General features: G+C 38.0%; 1 protein-coding gene across 4 annotated transcripts in view; it reads right to left on the bottom strand.

Moving 5' to 3' along the window:
• The window catches only part of sipa1l3 (signal-induced proliferation-associated 1 like 3), a 306,750-nt gene that overhangs the window by 32,534 nt on the left and 254,776 nt on the right, over positions 1-19,440 (bottom strand). For 3 of the 4 annotated variants that reach the window (XM_039768114.1, XM_039768115.1, XM_039768116.1), the window contains 3 exons: positions 14,362-14,511; positions 5,931-6,055; positions 368-483 (listed from right to left, as the gene is read on the bottom strand). In XM_039768114.1, the coding sequence (XP_039624048.1) occupies positions 368-483; positions 5,931-6,055; positions 14,362-14,511 (391 nt within the window). The remainder of the gene's footprint in view (positions 1-367; positions 484-5,930; positions 6,056-14,361; positions 14,512-19,440) is intronic. The other variant, XM_039768117.1, reaches the window with a different exon arrangement.

The raw sequence follows: 19,440 nt of genomic DNA, 5'->3' as shown, positions 1-19,440 counted from the left end.
GCAGAAGCTGATGAGCATAAGGGCTATTCCTGTATTTTTATAGGATAACAGAGTAGCAAGCAATGAATTCCATGCTGTTAACAGATTTGTTTCTTTTCAACAGAGACTGAGGCACAGGTCAGGAAAAGAAAGGAAACAGGATGGAGAAAAATAAAATAAGACAACAGAAATTAGGAAGATGGTTTACATTTCACCATGACTAAGGCAGTAAGCAAAACGCAAAAGTAAGACTGAAAGAGATAAGGAAAAAAAAAATATATATATATCCCAAAGATAATTGTAGCCCTACATTTTTAGTATACAACAGAAAATCTGTGGAGAAATCTAAAAAGCGAGCTCCAGCAAGAAACAAACACTACACACTCACCCTGGAATGTCTGTTTGGAGATTCCTTCCTGAGCAGTTCTTGTCTGTTGCTTCTTTTTGGGACACATCCCCCTGACACAACCATCCTTGACTGTGTTGGTACATGCCACATTGGTTCTAGGGTAAAAAAAAAAAAAAAAATAATGCATAACGTTTACCTTGTTGCATTCCTTGTTCTTATACTTTACATAACCTAAGGAGAGAAATGTGTGGTGTCAGAGTGTTTGCATGTTATGTGATGGTCAAGTATTCAAATGAGAATTTCTCTGTACTTTGTACATGTGGAAATAAATCCGAGCTGACTATACCACATTAAAAAAGAGCCACTGGCATGCTGTTACTAAGTTAACAATACAAGTTAACAACACCTTGAGTTACATGCATTTTAAAATGATTTTTAATCATCATAAAATTACTAAATACACTACAAAAGTTTTTCTTCACTTCAAGGTAAACACAAATATGATTTCTGACTGACTGAAGAACATAGAAATTGTGAGAAACCTGAAATTACTGTTTATTGAATTTAGTGTGTTTAATGACTTAATTATGCTGACACACTTCATTAGTACAACTGAGCTTAAAATGCTGCAGATTTGTTTTTGATTTCATCACCAACAGTACTAACTTAAAATGTTGAGACTTCTTTGCCAGGAAACAGGTATGTTTTCTCTTCAGGCACTCACTGTCATACTTCTGTGCAAAGTGAGTTCACGTTTTCGCAGAAGATGTCAGGATAAAGTGTTTCCATACTTGAGATGACTTTGGTTGTGTATGTCACTTCACTGATCCTGTTTCTATCCTGATGTTGTTTTAGATGTGTTTTCCTTTTGTTGATGAAGTGACACAGGTGTGCATGTGTCATACTAACCAATTAACTTTTTTGCCACCAACATTTTTGTTACTAATGTACCTGATGACATCATTTAGTAGATGTAGCTCAAATTGTACTTTATAGTGTGTACTGATAAAATTGATCATGCCAGTCAGGTGCACATGGTGCCTGAACTAAGTTATATAAGAAAATACTGAATTTACTAACACACACCTGCAAGTACCCAGTGTCAGCAAATGTTGTGTTCAATGACTGTTACAACTACTGTCACTATAAATTTTATTTTTGTCATATTTTAATGTATTGAAATTGACCATTTAACACTAGAATCCCTGAAGCCTACGAAAAAACTTGTAATCCCGGCCCACCTTAAATTCCTTTGCACTTCTCCATCAGCGTCTTTTGTTTTGTAAATGTGTCAATCAGCCTGCTATCCTATTCCCCACCGCCGCAGAAAGGGCAAAAAGTTCTCCAACCTCAAGTCTTGTTTAACTGGGAGTGAGGTGCCCTGGCGTTGTATAGGGTAAATAATATATCGTTGTTTGGAACACATACATTTCTTGTGTGTTCCGGGTCTACAATAATCTATGTAAATTTAGGATGACAGGGAATTTGAGAAATGAAAGAAATGTTGAACACATAACTAAAAAAGAAATGTTTTTCATATTTTAGAAATAATTGACAAAATGTAGACAGGAGTGTATAATGTGTGAAGACTAATGTCCAAATATCAAATAAACACTTTCACAAAACGTACATGTATAACAAAACAGGTATGTTTTTATCCAAGAATATAACCGAAGAAAAAGAAATCGGGTTAGGGTATGATACTGACATGACCGGTGGGGTTGTGCAACGGTAAGAACAGCTGACTCATAATGAAGAGGGTGTGGGATCGAATCTGGACACTCTACAGAATTGCCATTTTGAGTAGTGAGCTGTTCTTATTGTTACTATTATACAATAAAAACATACATTTGATTTGAGTCTGTAACAACCGGTGTAAATTGATAGTACTTGTAAAGGTCAGCTTTGTTATTTATTTATTTTTTTTCAGTTTTACTCTCTTATTCACGTTCACTCTCTCCCCGATCTGACACTGCTGTTTAAAAATAAAGACATGCTATAACAGAGGTGAACTGAGATGAGGATGAGGGTTCTATATTCGAGAAAGAGAATAGAAGCCCTTGCTGCAAGAAATGTCCACTCACATATAAGAACAATGCAGCTGCACCAGGTGTAAAGGTGAAAGATGGCACCATTTGAGTGCAGCCAGAGGTCAGGCACATCCTGACAGTCAGTCTGCCCCACACATGTCCTTCAAAGAAAAAACAGGGCTTACAGAGCTTGCCAAGGTATTGTACAAAGTCCCGTTTGTGAATATGTTTTGTGATGGTCTTTATATAAAAAAAAAACATGTACATGTTACTTTGAAAATATTTTCCTCTCAGTGGTGTTTTACAACAGAAACTAATGGAGCTACACCAGAAAATAAAAGCCTAAAAACTCACTGATGAAATGACAAGTTTTGATATAAGAAAACATGACTTCATGCATGCACATGCATGCACATGCACACACACACACACACACACACACCAAGCACACACTAGGGATAATTTAGGATCACCAATGCACCTAACCTGCATGTCTTTGGACTGTGGGAGGAAACATCATACAATATCATCATAGAGAAACAACACTCATTGCATTCCATTTAATATAGTGATTGAACATCCAAATGCTTTGTTAATAGTCCACTCGTGATTACATCTTGCCTAAAAAAGGGGCCTGAATTGCCTCGAAAGCTTGCATATTGTATTCTTTTTAGTTAGCCAATAAAAGGTTTGAGAATTCTTATTAATAGTTCACTACAATTTTAAAATCATGACAGCCTAACTGTGCATGGTATCTGGAATGTAAAATAAACATCAGTCTACAGGGAAATTATTCTGGTTTATAAAACTATTCTGATTTGTTTTTAGTAGTAAACATATGATGAACCATATTTTTTTATTTTAACAATGCAGCACTCAAGTTTTACCTATGATTCTGGGAAGTTATATTTGGATACTAGCAAAATACCCGCGCTTCGCAGCGGAGAAGTAGTGTGTTAAAGAAGCAATGAAAAAGAAAAGGAAACATTTTGAAAATAACGTAACCTGATTGTCAATGTAATTGTTTTGTCACTGTTGTGAGTGATGAGTGTTGTTGTCATATATATATATATATATATATATATATATATATATATACACACACATATATATATACATATACATATACACATATATACATATATATATATCTACATATATACACACAATATACACACAAATATATATATATATACATACATACATACACACACACATATATAAACATATATATACATATACATACATATCTACATATATACACACACAGCTATTTCAGTATCAGTGCAATACGCTGTTTGTTAAAACAGTTGACTCCGCTCTTACGTGCAATAACAAATCAAATCATTCAGTTGTCTTTGCTCATATGTCATTTTAGAGCTGGGCGCCTGGCATCTTTTTGGCCACAAGTTCGTTTCTGTTTGGTGTGAGGTTCTGTGTTGTGGAGATTCTCAGGATGGATTGCAGGTGCTCATCAGTGAGGCGACTCCTGTGTGCTGTTTTGTTAGTCTTTATCACTGAGAAGAGCTTCTCACACAGATATGTGCTACCAAACATGCACAAGGTTCGAGCCGCATGTAGACGGACTTTTTTTGTTCTTCAAAGTCACCAAAGCGCCGTGCAAACTCAGTGCACAATAACTATAGCCGCAATAACTTGCAGCATCATAAGGTAGACTTGATTAATGCGGTAAGTGTTGGCAAGGCAGCTGAAGCGCTGCATTATGGGATCTGTAGTTTATTGTGTTACCAGCGCTTCATATACCCGGGCCATTAATAACAATAATACAGTATATAAAATGATCTTGCGGGCGGATATAATTACGCCGGGCGGATGTGGCCCGCCCCTTGAGTTTGACACATATGGACTAAATAGAACTTGAAAAGATATATTTTTCAAATGTGATCGCGCAATTCAGATAGAGTTGACGCCTACAGCCTGCATGCCTCAATGAGTCATCCTCCCCTCGCTCTTACTTTTTTACCGTTCATCTAATGAATACACTGAGTATGGCTTTACCAAAACAATCATTGATGGCGAATAAAGTATCCATTATTCGAGTATGTAGAGCGGGATATATATATATACATATATATATACCAGCGTATCATAGAGAAGTAGTGTGTTAAAAAGGTAGAAAAAGAAAAGGGAACATTTTAAAAATAACGTAACATGACTGTCAATATACAGTATTTGTTTTGTGAGTGTTACTGAGTGTTGCTGTCATCAAGGATTTGATTATCATTATTTCTTTCAATCAGGTTCGTATTTGTAGGATGTGTTGTGTTCAAGTTACATTCCGTGTTTGTCAATCGTTGTAAAGATGACAGGTTTCATTCATCGATTCGTTTCTTACTGCATCAATAAACAGCTCGTCTTCTTCTTTATCTGAGACCTGACACACTGCATGCACGGTTTTTTACACTGTCTTCCTTTAGCGGGACATTGACTTTTCCACCGTGTGCTTTGTTTCCACAGTAGCTGCATTTATGAATATGCTTATCAGGCGCTTCATATTTTTGCTGCCTTTTCAATTGTGTAATTCGGTTTTGTTCAGCGCTCTTTGGAACTGTTGCTTTTATCTGTGCACTCGTCAGTTCACGTGAGCCACTCGGTGTACTTGCATCGAAGGTTCCCAGCTGTGCTGGTGCCATCTCGTGCTATGTCCATAGCTTTATTTAATGTTACCTTAGTCCTGGCACTTAAAACTTTCTCTCGCAGTTTCGCTGAGTTTGTGTCAAACACCACCCTGACCATCTCATCTTCCTCTCCATAAGCACAGTCCTTCACCCGTGAATATTTACCCGTGGCAGTTTGCTATTGGATTGCCGCTGACGGACGGCCTTATATGGGCAGGCACTAAATTACAAACGCCAGCAGCAGCCTGTCTATGAACTTAATTTAAAGTGTAGGTTTACATCGTGCTTTGTTTCCGAAGTAGCAGAACTCATGAATATGGTTGTATATGTCACTTTCGCTCGCTTCTTATTGTTTAGCTGCCTTCTCAATTATATAATGCATGTTTTCTTGAGCGCTTTTTTGAGGTCTTCCTGGTTTTCTATGTACTGCGTGATTACGTGGAAGGCGTGATGATGTCACACGAAACTCCGCCCCCACGCCGTTGAAGCTCATCTCCATTACAGTAAATGGAGAAAAACTGCTTCCAGTTATGACCATTACGCGTAGAATTTCGATATAAAACCTGCCCAACTTTTGTAAGGAAGCTGTAAGGAATGAACCTGCCAAATTTCAGCCTTCCACCCACACGGGAAGTTGGAGAATTAGTGATGAGTGAGTGAGTGAGTGAGTGAGGGCTTTGCCTTTTATTAGTATAGATTTTCTAAATTACTATACTACGCAGATGTTAGGTAAATACTGTATATTGGCTGTTAATAAGGGAATGGGATTTCAGCCTGAAATTACATGTCAAGAACACAGTACAAATTTAGCCAAGTGTTGTGATTTGAAAGCAGCAACAACATAATTTTAGAGTGAAACCAGTTACTGTATTGGTAAAGTCTACAACAACAAACCATGCAGTCACTCTTTGGACGTCAACTGAGGAAACACACCTGATTTAACTCGCTCCATTGTGCTCTCTTGGCTGGTAAAACCGGATGAGGACTCCCCACTGGACATCGTATCCTGGCTCAGATGCTGTTCATACCCTAGAATGGCCCTTTGCTGTGTGTTATACCTGAGAAGAAAACACATCAGTAAAAATATGATATGCAGTTACTGGGTGAAACAGAAAAGAATGAAATAAATTAGAGGAAAACTAAATGACTAAGGTCAACCTTTGAAATATACAGGTACTGCAAACCAGAAGATTTATTTATGCTTTTATTTACGCTGACATTGACCATGACTCAAAATTTCTTGAATCTGATTTTTTTTACATTTAATTAACAATGACACACACCTGCAATATCTATTATATTATGGCCAGATTCTGAAAAAAGTCAAAAAATGTGTTGTTTTTCTTTGACTACATTACTGTAATGCAATCCTATCAGGACTACTGAGAACTGTATAACCTCCATAATGTTTGTGTCTTGTCTACATGGACTGAAATGAATGCAAATCCCCCTAAATAAAAGTCTGCAATGTGCACGTTAATCACGATGTCCAAATCGTTGATTTGTAATTTTAAACTGTTGAGCAAAGGGTTAAATAAAGGAAAAATGTGGCTTTGTCCCAAACATTATGGAAGGCACGGTCTGAACCATTTACAGCTTGCTCAAAATATAGCATGAAGAGTCCAAAAAAATGATGTGAAAAAACTGGTGAGATTGCCTTATTTTTTTATTTATTAGGACTCTGGAATATTTTAATAACACAGATATGTCAATCTTTTCATAATTTACTTGTTGTACAATTGTTATACAAGAGGTATAATGCAAAATCATACAATTTAAGCTTTGTATTTGTTAACACTGTTAGTACTGATTATTTATATATGACTATTTCCCAATTACTAGTCATGTCTTTTGCATTTTTTTATTCTGTCTGTTGTTCTATGGTGCTGCTGTGTGCCACTGTCACCTAGTCAAAGTCCTCCAAAACTGCCTTCAATTCAGGAGGGGATGAAGGATGGTGACTACAATACTTGCAGCATCAAAATATTGAGGACTTTTTATTATAAGGATATATTAATAAAAAAAAACTTTTATATTTTTAAGTAGTATAGAATGCCCAAGAGGGGCTGGCAATGTGTTGGTCTTGAGACCTCTTGAAGATTTTATTCTCCAGCTTCCAGACCAGCAAGATCTTGTTTTTATCTCATTCTATCAAGAGGAAAATTGCAAGTCTATAATGGTTACAATGAAAAACTCAGATTACCTAAATTCAACTGAAATTTATGTTCACATCTATTAGGGATTCTTTTATTTTTATGTTTTATTTGTTTTTGCAAATGGAACATTTATTTTACTATTTGTAATGCACTTTGCGCTACACATTTATATGAAAATGCATCACACAAGTAAATGCTTTGTTTTTAAGGAATGATTAATTGGTTCTGCATTACTAAAAGCTGACTGATGTGGATCAATAAGAAAGACATGAGGGAATCATGAGGTCACAATTAGGAAGAGTGCAAGGTCTGTTCTGTAACTAAAAACGATCTGATACATAATGTGTACACAGTTCATAAATTAACATATAAGAGTGTTTACATGTATACACACACATTAAATATACATACGCAGATGTAGACACATAGTGCCATCAAAAAGTATTTGCCCCATACTGATTTTCTCTATTTCTGCTTATTCATAATTTTGAAGGTCGGATTACTGTATATATGTATATAACAAAAAAAGGTGAAATAACTGAAAACCATTTCAGGTGACTACCTGTTGAAGCTCATCGAGAGAATGCCAAGAGTGTGCAAAGCAGTAATCAGAGCAAAGGGTGGCTATTTTGAAGAAACTAAAATATAAAACATGTTTTTTAGTTATTTCACCTTTCTTTGTTAAATACATAACTCCACATGTGTTCATTCATAGTTTTGATGCCTTCAGTGAGAATCTACCAATATAAATGGTCAAGAAAATAAAGAGAATACGTTGAATGAGGAGGTGTGTCCAAACTTTTGGCCTGTACTGTATACTGTATATGTATGTATATATATATATATATATAGATATATATATATATATATATATATAGATATATATATATATATATATATATATATATATATAGATATATATATAGATATATATATATATAGATATATATATATATATATATATATATATATATATATATATAGATATATATATATCTATATATAGATATATATATATCTATATAATATATATATATCTATATATAGAGAATATATAGATATATATATATCTAATATATATATACCTTATTATATATAGATATATATATATATAGATATATATATATATATACACACATACACGCACACACACACACACACACATATATATATATACTAGCAAAATACCGCCCTCCAAAGTTGTAAAATTTTTATTAAGACCAAACTGAGGGAAAATATACCAATAATTATTTGTGCTCTTTGTATACCACATTGTGAGTCCGGCCCTCTTGTAATATGACCAAGCTGCATGAGCTTACTCTTGAGCATGCAACGTACAGTTGGCCATGTGAACAGTAATTTTGTTTCAAATCTCACAGCTTGGGTTGCTGCTGTCATAATCGGTTCGAGTTTCATGGTTTGTTTCAATTACGACAGTTTGTAGGAGGAGTGTTGAAGAGACAGTCGGCATCTGTCAAGTGCTGTAAGTATACAACCAGTTTCATCGATAACTTCACATCCAGCTTTTGAGAGTTTAAACATTCATAAACATCAAAGTGTCCACTACTGAAATTGTCACGTGTGAATCTAAGACGTTGAAGAGGCATTGGCTGTTGTCCAAAGGTGTAAAATATTTGGCCATTTCGGTACACTTGAAAGCGACAACTGAACAATTCAGCGGCAGCCATCAACTCACATGCAGAACCATAGGTGAAGGGCTTAAGCATTTCACTCTTCTAGTGCTCCTGTGTAGTATAATTATCTCCTGTACCGTCATCAGTCCACACCTTGAACCTGTCCCAGTCATTCAATACATAAGACACAATGTTTCTCCGGATATCAAGATTGAGCCTGATATGGCCGTGCAATATGTAACAAAGAGAATGGAAAAGGTAGGTGCCATCTCTGGGCATGGAAACCACTCGGTAAGTGACAGTTATTTGATCAATGGAGATCACCTCAATAGACATGTTAATGGGGGTATGGTTGGAACGATAAAGGAAATGGTTACCTGAACAATGTAAAGTAAGTCTAAAATACCTACACAATAACTATAATCGTAATAAATGAACAATAAAACAGCGGAGAAGCCGTGGATTAAATAAAAAGGCTGTAGTTATCAGCAGGGAGACGTGAATCCCGTGGCAAAGAAAGGAAGGGAATGTAGAGACTGGAGCGACGGACGGCCTTATATAGGCGGACAGCCAACAACGTGGGAGGTGTTTGGATGGGGGACCCAACGCCGCCTCACACGGTGACCGAGCTGCAGGCTATGGACGTATATATGTACGTAAGTAGGATTCAGTTAGCGTATCAAATTTCTTGAAGATGGGCCCATAAGTAAAAAAGACTGTTGAAAAGTTCAATATGGCGGCCGACAGTGGCATCATACCACCGAAATAAGTACCAAATTTCAGCCTTCTACCTACACGGGAAGTTGGAGAATTAGTGACGTTGGAAAGTTCAATATGGTGGCTAAAAGTGGTGTCATACCACCGAAATAAATACGTACATTGGTTTTGGTTAGCGCAGGGAAGCCACCTACCAAATTTCGTGAAGATGGGGCCATGAATAAGAAAGTTTAACATGGAGGACATTGTTGACCGTTATGACCGTTACCCGTAGAATTTCGAAATGAAACCTGCCTAACTTTTGTAAGTACGCTGTAAGGAATGAGCCTGCCAAATTTCAGCCTTCTACCTACACGAATAATTGGAGAATTAGTGACGTTTGGAAAATTCTATATGGCAGCCGACAGTGGTGTCATACCACCGAAATAAGTATGTATGTTGATTTTGGTTAGCGCAGGGAAGCCACCTACCAAATTTCGTGAAGATGGGGCTATAAATAAGAAAGTTCAACATGGCGGATGTTGTTGACCGTTATGACCGTTACGCGTAGAATTTCGAAATGAAATCTGCTTAACTTTTGTAAGTAAGCTGTAAGGAATGAGCCTGCCAAATTTCAGCCTTCTAACTACACGGGAAGTTGGAGAATTAGTGACGTTTGGAAAATTCAATATGGCGGCCGACAGTGGCGTCATACCACCGAAATAAGTACGTACATCGGTTTTGGTTAGCGCAGGAAAGCCACCTACCAAATTTCGCGAAGATGGGGTCAGTCTTCTACCTACACGGGAAGTTGGAAAATTAGTGACGTTGGAAAGTTCAATATGGCGGCCGACAGTGGCGTTATACCATCGAAATAAGTACGTACATTGGTTTTCGGTTTTGGAAGCTGCCTACCAAATTTCGTGAAGATGGGGCCATAAATATGAAAGTTCAACATGGCGGACATTCTCGACCGCTATGACCGTTACGTGTAGAATTTCGAAATGAAACCTGCCCAACTTTTGTAAGAAAGCTGTAAGGAATGAGCCTGCCAAATTTCAGCCTTCCACCCACACGGGAAGTTGGAGAATTAGTGATGAGTCAGTGAGTCAGTCAGTGAGGGCTTTGCCTTTTATTAGTATAGATATATATATATATATATATATATATATATATATATATATATATATATATATATATAGCTGCATTTATTTAATGCACTACCCTCCCAAGTCTTCCATGACCAGCTTCAATAGTGACTATTTTTTTTATAAACATTGATGTAAGTACATGGCTCACAAATGGCTCTTTTTTCTGAGGCGAGCAGTTTTTGTCACTGAAGAAATTTCTTCATCATTTTTTCTGAAAACTTTGGATTTAATCTGTACATACTATATTATACTATAACAATTTAGCAAATGACAAAAGATTATGCAAAAATAATGGTAAACAGGTAGAAATTTTTAAACTGTACTGTATAAGAGGATGACTGTTTTAGCATTATTTATAGCTTTTGTATTTATAGTGCGTAATTTGTAGCTATTTATATAATTTATAAATTTAGCTATTTATTGAATCTCATTAGATAGATAAATAAATTATTTTGATAGCTTAGACAGACACGCAGATACAAACTTACAAACTAGAATGACAAAAAAGGAAGAAAATTAAAACAAAAGAAAAACTTCTGATTTGGAAAATCTTAAAACTTTGAAATAGCATTAAATGACAAGGTTTTAATCATTCACTCATTGTGTGGTCTTTGGCAAGTCACTGACTATTGAATTCACCAATTGGTTATGCTGGTTGGTATGTGACATACAATAAATGTACCATCTAATGAAGTAAATATGAACAGTGCTATACAGTATTTATGCAGCAACATTTAGTTAGAAAATTCATCCTTGTTAAATGGATAATACCATATAAATATTTGTTTGGATTTTGTTAGAAATTATTATTTTGCCATTTATCTCAAGTAAACACTCACTGAAATCAATGTGTTTAACAATGTTGTTCTTCAAGTTACCGATTTGTTCTATTTTACACCACATTCAGCCTGGCATAGAGGTACAAGAATGGCAACCATTCATCAATAAGTTTAAAGCCTGAAACGGACTACGAAGAATTCCATTTGACTGCAATCTCATCTAATTTTTTTATGTACTTTTCCTGCTAAGGGTCACGGTGGAAGCAGCCCAAGCAGGTCAAACCAGATTTTCCTAACCCCAGGTATAGATTCCAGGGCTTCACAGAAAATTCCCAGGCGTTTCCAAGCTAGCTGAGTGATATAATCCCTCCAGTGTGCCCTGGATCTGCCGCAGGGTCTCCACCCAGTGGGACTTACCATCAGAAGCTCTAAGAGAAGCAGCCTAGAGGAATTCTCATGACATGTCCAAACCACTTCAAGTAGCACTTCTTGATTGGGAGGTGCTGTGATTCTATTCTATCCTCAGTCTATTTTGAACAAATCTAAATCGTATAATGTAATATCATCTATTGTTTCTGCTTTGTACTTGTAATATTTCTATTGCACTATTATATTGTATTGAGGATTACTTGTGTTCTGTGTATTGTATTGAACCCCTTTTTTTGATACCCATTGCACGCCCAACTTGCGTGGAAATGGGTCTCTCTTTGAACTGCCTTTCCCAAGCTTTCTTCCATTTCTTTCCCTACAAGTGTTTTTTTCTTTGGTAGTTTTTCCTTGTCTTCTTAGTGAGTCAAGGCCGGCAGGGCCTGTTAAAGCCCACTGCGGCACTTCTTGTGTAATTCTGGGCAATCCAAAAATAAATTGTATTATATTCTGAGGTTTTCCGGAATTACTATGCTTCTCACCTTACCATAGAGAATTAGCCCAGCCACTTTGTGAAGAAACCTCACTTCTGCCTCATGTATTCATGATCTTAATCTTTCTGTCATTATGCACAGAGAATGACCCTAGGTGAGGACAGGATATAGATCAACCAGTAAAACAAGAGCTTTGTCTTTGACTAATCTCATGCTTCACCACCATGAACCAGTAGAGATCAGAACAGCTGCTGCTGCCACTCCAATCTGTTTGATGATCACACATTTCCCTTTTTCCAACACTTGTGAATAAAATCCTGAGATACTTGAATTTTTCCACTATGAGAAATTGTCCCCACAACACCTGCAGAGAGCAATCCACTCTTTTATGAGAAAGAATCATGACCTAAGACTTGAAGATGCTGATCCTCACCCCAGCACTTCACATTCGGCAGTAAATCACTTGTGTTTGTGTCAAAGGTTGGTAAATAAGGACAACGTTATTTGCATAAAGCAATGATGCTGCCCCTAACCTTTCCAACTGGACATCTTTGCATCCTCGGCATGGGCTTGAAATTCTGTCCATGAAAACCACAAACAGGACTGGTGTCAAGGTGTAGCCTTGCCGGACTCCGACACCCAGAGTGAACGAATCTGACTTGTTGCCAAGAATTCAGACACAGCTCTCACTATCTTCATATAAGGAATGAACAGCACTTTTCCCATGTGCAGAGTGAAGTTGTGCACATTAAGCCCAGATGGGCACTGTTTGAGACCTCATTTATGGAAGCGGCTGGTAAAAGCTGCAGTCTTAAAGTGGTCTGGGCATCTCATGGTAGCAACCCCTGAACCTTATGGTGGCCACCAGAGGTTAGGGAAGATTTCAGACTTAGGAAGGTGGCCTTAATGGGAATGCTCTCTGTTAGATCTCCTATATCAGTTCAGAGACACCCACAGGCTAAGTGGATGGCTGTAAAAGTGGTTGTGGATGTAAAAGCTTGAGCATGGGAGGAGTTTGGAGAGGCTGTGGAGAAAGACTGTTGAGTGGCCTGGAGGTTGTTCTGGCAAACTGTTCAACATCTCCAGAGGGAATGGTGTGGACCTTGTTCAGACTCAGTTAATAAGGGGTGGAGAGGTGCTGACCTCTTCTGGGGAAATTGTCGAGTAGTGGAAAGAACAATTTGAAGAACTTTTCTACATGGCAAACATGCCTTCCTACCAGGGGGCATCATTGTACATGTCCTGCGAGGAGAACATATCACTGATGCCGAAGTCACTCCTGTGGTCTGAGGACTCTGTGATGGTGAGGCTGCTGTGGTGGATGACATATGACCTAAGATGTTGAAAGTGCTGGACAATGTGAGGATAGAGGGGCTAACACGTCTATTCAGTGTTGCACTGAAGGTGGGTAAAGCATTTTTGAAATGGCTGACTGATGTGGTGGTCCTCATATTTAGAAAGGGGACCAGAGGATGGGTTCCATCTACAGAGGGATCACACTGCTCAGCCTCCAATGTAAAGCATATATGCCAGGGGATTTTGGAGGAAAGAATCCACCCGAAAGTTGAGCCAAAGTAGGAACGATGTGGATTCCGTCCTGCCCTTGGAGTAATAAACAAGCTTTTCTCCCTGACACAGTTGCAGGAAGATGCATGGAAGCAAGTGCTGCGGAAGGTGCTACGGGAATATACAGTAACAAGATGGCTCTTGCAAAATACACATAGACACTAAAATAGACCTCCATGTATGTTTTTAAAATGTGGCACATGACCTGATTGAGCATAAGGCACTGAATCCGAGTGTGAGAACTCTAAGGTAACAACCCACCTGATGGTGACCCATCAAAGCATCATTAAATCGAATGATAAAAATAAAGATCCCATCCAAAAAGGTATGCCCCACTTTTGGGAATAATAAAGTCTTTAAGGCCAGAGTCTAAGCTGATTGCCATGTTAAATGAAACATGTTCTTTAGTAAATGATCACAAAAGGCTTTGAAAACCAAGTAATCAGACGGCTGCCTGGTTTTAATATTGATATGGCAGAGAGTAGATATAGCTTCAAATAAACTTCAATTTAGAAACCATACCTATCTTGGGAGTGCTTGTAGCGTGGCAGTGGTCCTATGGCACCTGTTCCAGGACTTGAAAAGCTTCCTGAGGAGTTCCTGTAAGGCTGAATTCTGTCAACAACACGAGGAGCAGCATTGTTGTACGGGGTCTCTGGAAAACTAACAGGTCTAGAAAGAAATATAAGGGTGCCAAATTAACTTTACTATTTAGATTAAAATTCATATCAAGAGTCACTAACAGACATAGCAGATTAAATTATACTAACTACTCCTTAAATCTACTGATGTACTTTATAAAGATTTCTAAAGCTTATTCCAATTACAGGATTAACAGATTTTAGTCTTTCAGGTCTTTCAAACACATTTTAAGATGGAATAAATCATCATTTTTATAGTGATGATGCAGCACTGCACATTTTGGGTTGCATGACATTTGCAGCAAAAAAGAAATATTAGCTTGTAAGAGTATAACTAGGTATCTGGTAGATTTTTAAGCAACTGCTATGCTCCCAACCTATCTGACCTCGCCAACTAATGTTGAATTCTGCTCCCAAATAGTGTGTTCTGTTTTGAACATTATCCATGCTGTCACTCTGCCTTACGCTTTCCACAAGCTTACAATTACTGTTAGGATCCAGCTGAAAAAATATTCTATCAACCTGAAAGTCTTCACACAGCTCTGCTCCTCACCACCCCAACTCTCTGGTGTCTCATACATTTCTCTATCCCCCAGTTTTGGTTCAACAAGCAAGTTAAATGTCCTTTTCTCAACGGGCCAAAAATGTTGAGTGAATTCAAGAAGTATTCAGACCCCTTCACTTTCTGCACACTTTATTACATTGTAGATTTAATTTTAAATGTATATATTTGCCATGTTTCCCATCAATCTACACTCAATAACCCATAATGGCAAATTGAATACATGTTTTCAGAAAGTTTTGCTGATTTATTAAAAATCAAAACCTGAAATCTCTCAGTCATACAAGTATTCAGACCCTAAATTTGGTACTTCGTAGAAACCCCTTTGGCAGCAATTAAAACTTTTGATCTTCTTGGTAAGATCTCTACAAGAATTGTACATCTGGATTTGGGCAGATTATCCAATTTTTCCTTAGTTAGACCGGATGGGAAACACTTGTAAAGTGCCATTTTCAGGTCTCAGATGTCCTATGGGGTTTAAGAGGATGGGCCACTCAAGCACAGTCAAGAGACTTATCCTGAAGCCACACCAATGTAGTCCTGGCTGCTTCTGGACACTGTTGTTGTTGGAACATGTTTTGTTCAAATATGTCTCTGTATTTGGCTGTATTCATCCTACTCTCAATTCTGTCTCATCTCCCTATGCCTACAGCTGAGAAGCACCTCCTAAAATGGTGCTTGCATCACCATGCCTCACTGCTGAGGTGGTAAGTGATGAATAATGTATGGTCTTTGCCAGACATAGTGCTTGGAGTTCCAACCAAAGAATTCAATTTTTGACTCATCAGACTAGGGAATCTCTCTCTCTCTCATGTTCTCAGAGTCCTTTTAATGCAAACTCCAAGAGGGCCGTCATATGCCTTTTACTCAACAGTGGCTTCTGCCTGATTGACAGAGTGCTGCCGAGATGTCTGTCCTTCTGACAGGTTCTCCAATCTCAGTACAGAACTTCTGAAATTCTGTTAGAGCAACCATTGGGTTCTTGGTCATCTCTGTGACCAAGGCCTTTCTTGGCCAGTTACTCAGTTTGGCCGGCAGCTGATGTCACGAGAGTCCTGGTGGTTCCAAACTTTTTCCATTTTGTAATTATTGAAGCCACTGTGCTCTTGGGAATACTAATGGCTTTTTCACCTGGGCCTGATCTTTGCCTCACCACAGTTTGGTCATGGAGGTCTACAGAGATTTATTGGACTTCATGGCTAGGTTAATGTCCTGACATGCCTTGTTAATTACAGGACCTTCTATACATAGGTGCATGTATGCCTTTCTAAACGTTGCCCAAGCAATTCAAATTGTCACAAGTGGACTCCAATCAAATTCTACACACATCTCAAGAATTACAGAAAATGGGGGACACCTGACCACATTTTGGAGTGCCACGGAAAAGAGGAATTTCAGTTTTTGATTTTTAATAAATGTAAAGTCATGTTTTCACTTTTACATTATGGCTTATTGAGTGTAGGCTGATGTAAAAAATGCTAAATATATCCATTTAAAATTAAACCTACAGTACAAAAAATTGAGTAGAAAATAAAGGGTATGTTGTTTCTCAGTTGTTGCCCCCAAGCTCTACAATAAGCGTCCCTTGACCACTCCAACTGCTCACAGCCTAAAGGTAAGATCCTTCTTAAAGATGTACCTTAAAAAACTTTCTGGGATTGCTTATTCTTTCAACTTCCCAGTATTCCTAATGTATACCTACATCTGTATCCACCCTACTTACTGCCAATCAGTTGCTGCTCTGTTAGACTTCCAGTTTTCATTAAGCCTTGTAATAACTGTAGTACTGATATTCATGTGCGCAGTTTAATGTTTGTTCTTAATTTTGAAATTTCTTGCCAATTACTCAGGTACACTGTACTAGCTGTGTTACCTGCTTCACCCAGGAAGACAATAGACAATAAGCCTTGATTAAACTGGAGGTGGTCAATCAAATGCTTCAGAAGTACTATGCAACTAACTTTAGTACTTTTATGTATGCAATTTTTTTTTTCTTGAGTGGATAATATTATTATTCTCTGGAGCACTATACTTTGGAATATGCTGGAATATTTACAATTGGGCACTAGTGAAACATTTCTGCCACAGATCAATTTGTGCTTTTCCTACAGACTTGGCTTTTGTTGATGGTTGCTAGAAAATTTTACATGAAAGAGCATTCTTTAGATTTCAGATAGTCAATTAGAATGGGAATTCTAAGTATAAATATAATCTCAACCCGTAGCAGGTATCTTCAGTCAGATTTGAATGTAACGCTTTGATCTGTAATCTTGTACCATTACAAAGTTTTGAATGGTTTAGATTAGGAGCAATATACTGTACACTACATTTTGGTTTCCTTTAAATTATTAAATACAACATTAATGTTTACAGGCTGCACATTTTTGTGGCCCTGTGACAATGCGGGTTCTCTTCCATGCTCTCTTTGTCTGTTTGGGAACCCGGAACCCAACACCGTCGATAATGTCACCGAGATGAGCTGACGAATGGGGAAAAAAATCTCTCAAAGCCAGGGAATATATTCCAAAAGTGAATTAGTGCTTTATTTAAAACAATCAAAAACAAAAAGTGCAGTGCTTCAAGTTCCATAAATAAATAAATCCATAAAAACAAGTACCCAGTGGGGTTAAAACCATTAACGATAAATAAATCCTTTAAAATCTGAGGTTAAAAATGTACAAATTAAAAATGCAGTCTCTCACTCCCTTGTTGTTCTCTGGCCAACCTCCATCACTCTCTCCTCGGCTCACCATTACTCGCAGCCGTGGAGACCCAACAGCCACGAGCTCCTTCTGTCAACCTCCGCCTTGGCCTCCAAACGGACGTCACTGCCAGACCACCTAGGTTGGCTCTCCTCCCGTAATCTTTCGCGCACCCGTAGTTGCTCCTCAGATCCAACGGGATGACACCTCTCCTGCTCACCCCACTCGCTAATTGTCATTGGAGCGAACTAGCCCCAGAGCGCATTGGCCAAACGCTCCTTAGCGGGGTCCCAGCTCGTGGTGTCTCTACTTTGCAGGTGGCCAGATCCTCTCATCTAGACTGACTTTTCACCTCATTTTTACCTCCTTGATCTCTCTTTTTTCCACGATTTATTCTCCCTCTCTGGTGTATCTCCGTTTATATATAGATACACATCTGCCTCTGTGGGCACAGCGTCTTAATTACACACCGCAGGAAGCCAATGAGGCAGACAAGAACGACCGCACCCACACGTGCAGGTGCGACTCGCTCCAATCACCTCATTAACTCCCCGCGGTCATGCAATCGCGCCCACGGAGAATGACACGGCTATACGGATTTAAAATTTCCGAAGCCGCGGACTCGCTATACACAGGCCCATGTAATGAACTGAATATTTAAAGCTATGTGCAAATAAACACAGGTGAAAAGAAATAATATTGCGAATTATCTACAATGTCCACATGTGGACCCTTTTACTGAGCCATAAAAGTGTTTAAACTGGCCAAGGCACGGCATCGCTTCTGGCTTTTGTTATGTGAATTTCCCCTTGGGATTAATAAAGTATCTATCTATCTATCTATCTATACATAGGGCCTGTAGTGGGCTGGTAGGCTGAAGTAGCAGTTCCCTGTTTCTGTTTTGCAAACCGTAGTGTAGCTGCAGATCATGGTCTGAACTCCAAGGGTATACCTTAGTTTTCCTCATTATTTCACATAAATCACCACAAAGCCACTCCCCCAGCACCACCGTTATTTAAAATTTCTGTATATAAAGATGCTCAACAACCTAATCTGTTGTATGTATTTTATACCACATCGTGAGTAGTAAGAAGAAACAGACAGAGTACAGAGTACGTCATCCCCCAAGTAGGCCATCTGCTAACCATGTCTTTTTTGAGTTTCACCTTATATTTCTTCACCCACTTCACATCTCAGTTTCCATGTAGCTCACCACCTCATCTTTTTCTCTCCTGTGCAGGTAAGTTGCCCTTTCTTCACATAGAGGCAGTTTAATTTCTCTGCGTGATTGCAGCCTCAACCTTTACAGTGGCATGCTTCTGCTTGTGGAGTTCATTTGCATGAACTACATGTCACATTTCTGAGCACGAAAACTTTTCACAGCTGAGCAAAAAAAAAAAAAGTGTTGCCTACAAATATGACTTGCTGATTTATCACACTTACACTGTATATAAACATGATTTTCAACTTTGACTTGGTTAATAAATAGTATTAACTTTAACTGAAAGTTGCATATTTTAGGGAAGGATCTATTGTATAATAATTCAAAGTATTTAAGGTACGTTTTAATAATTGTATTCATTTTTGACTGGATCAGTTATGTAACTTTTAATAATAAAACACTGTGTCTGTATGTAATAATGGTGACAGTTTTGGCATTTTCAGGGCACTGTGTGTAATTTGCATGGTTAAGCAA

Source organism: Polypterus senegalus, chromosome 11 (assembly GCF_016835505.1).
Source record: "Polypterus senegalus isolate Bchr_013 chromosome 11, ASM1683550v1, whole genome shotgun sequence".
Classification (NCBI taxonomy): Eukaryota; Metazoa; Chordata; class Cladistia; order Polypteriformes; family Polypteridae; genus Polypterus; species Polypterus senegalus.
This window is presented reverse-complemented; position numbering and strand designations above follow the sequence as displayed.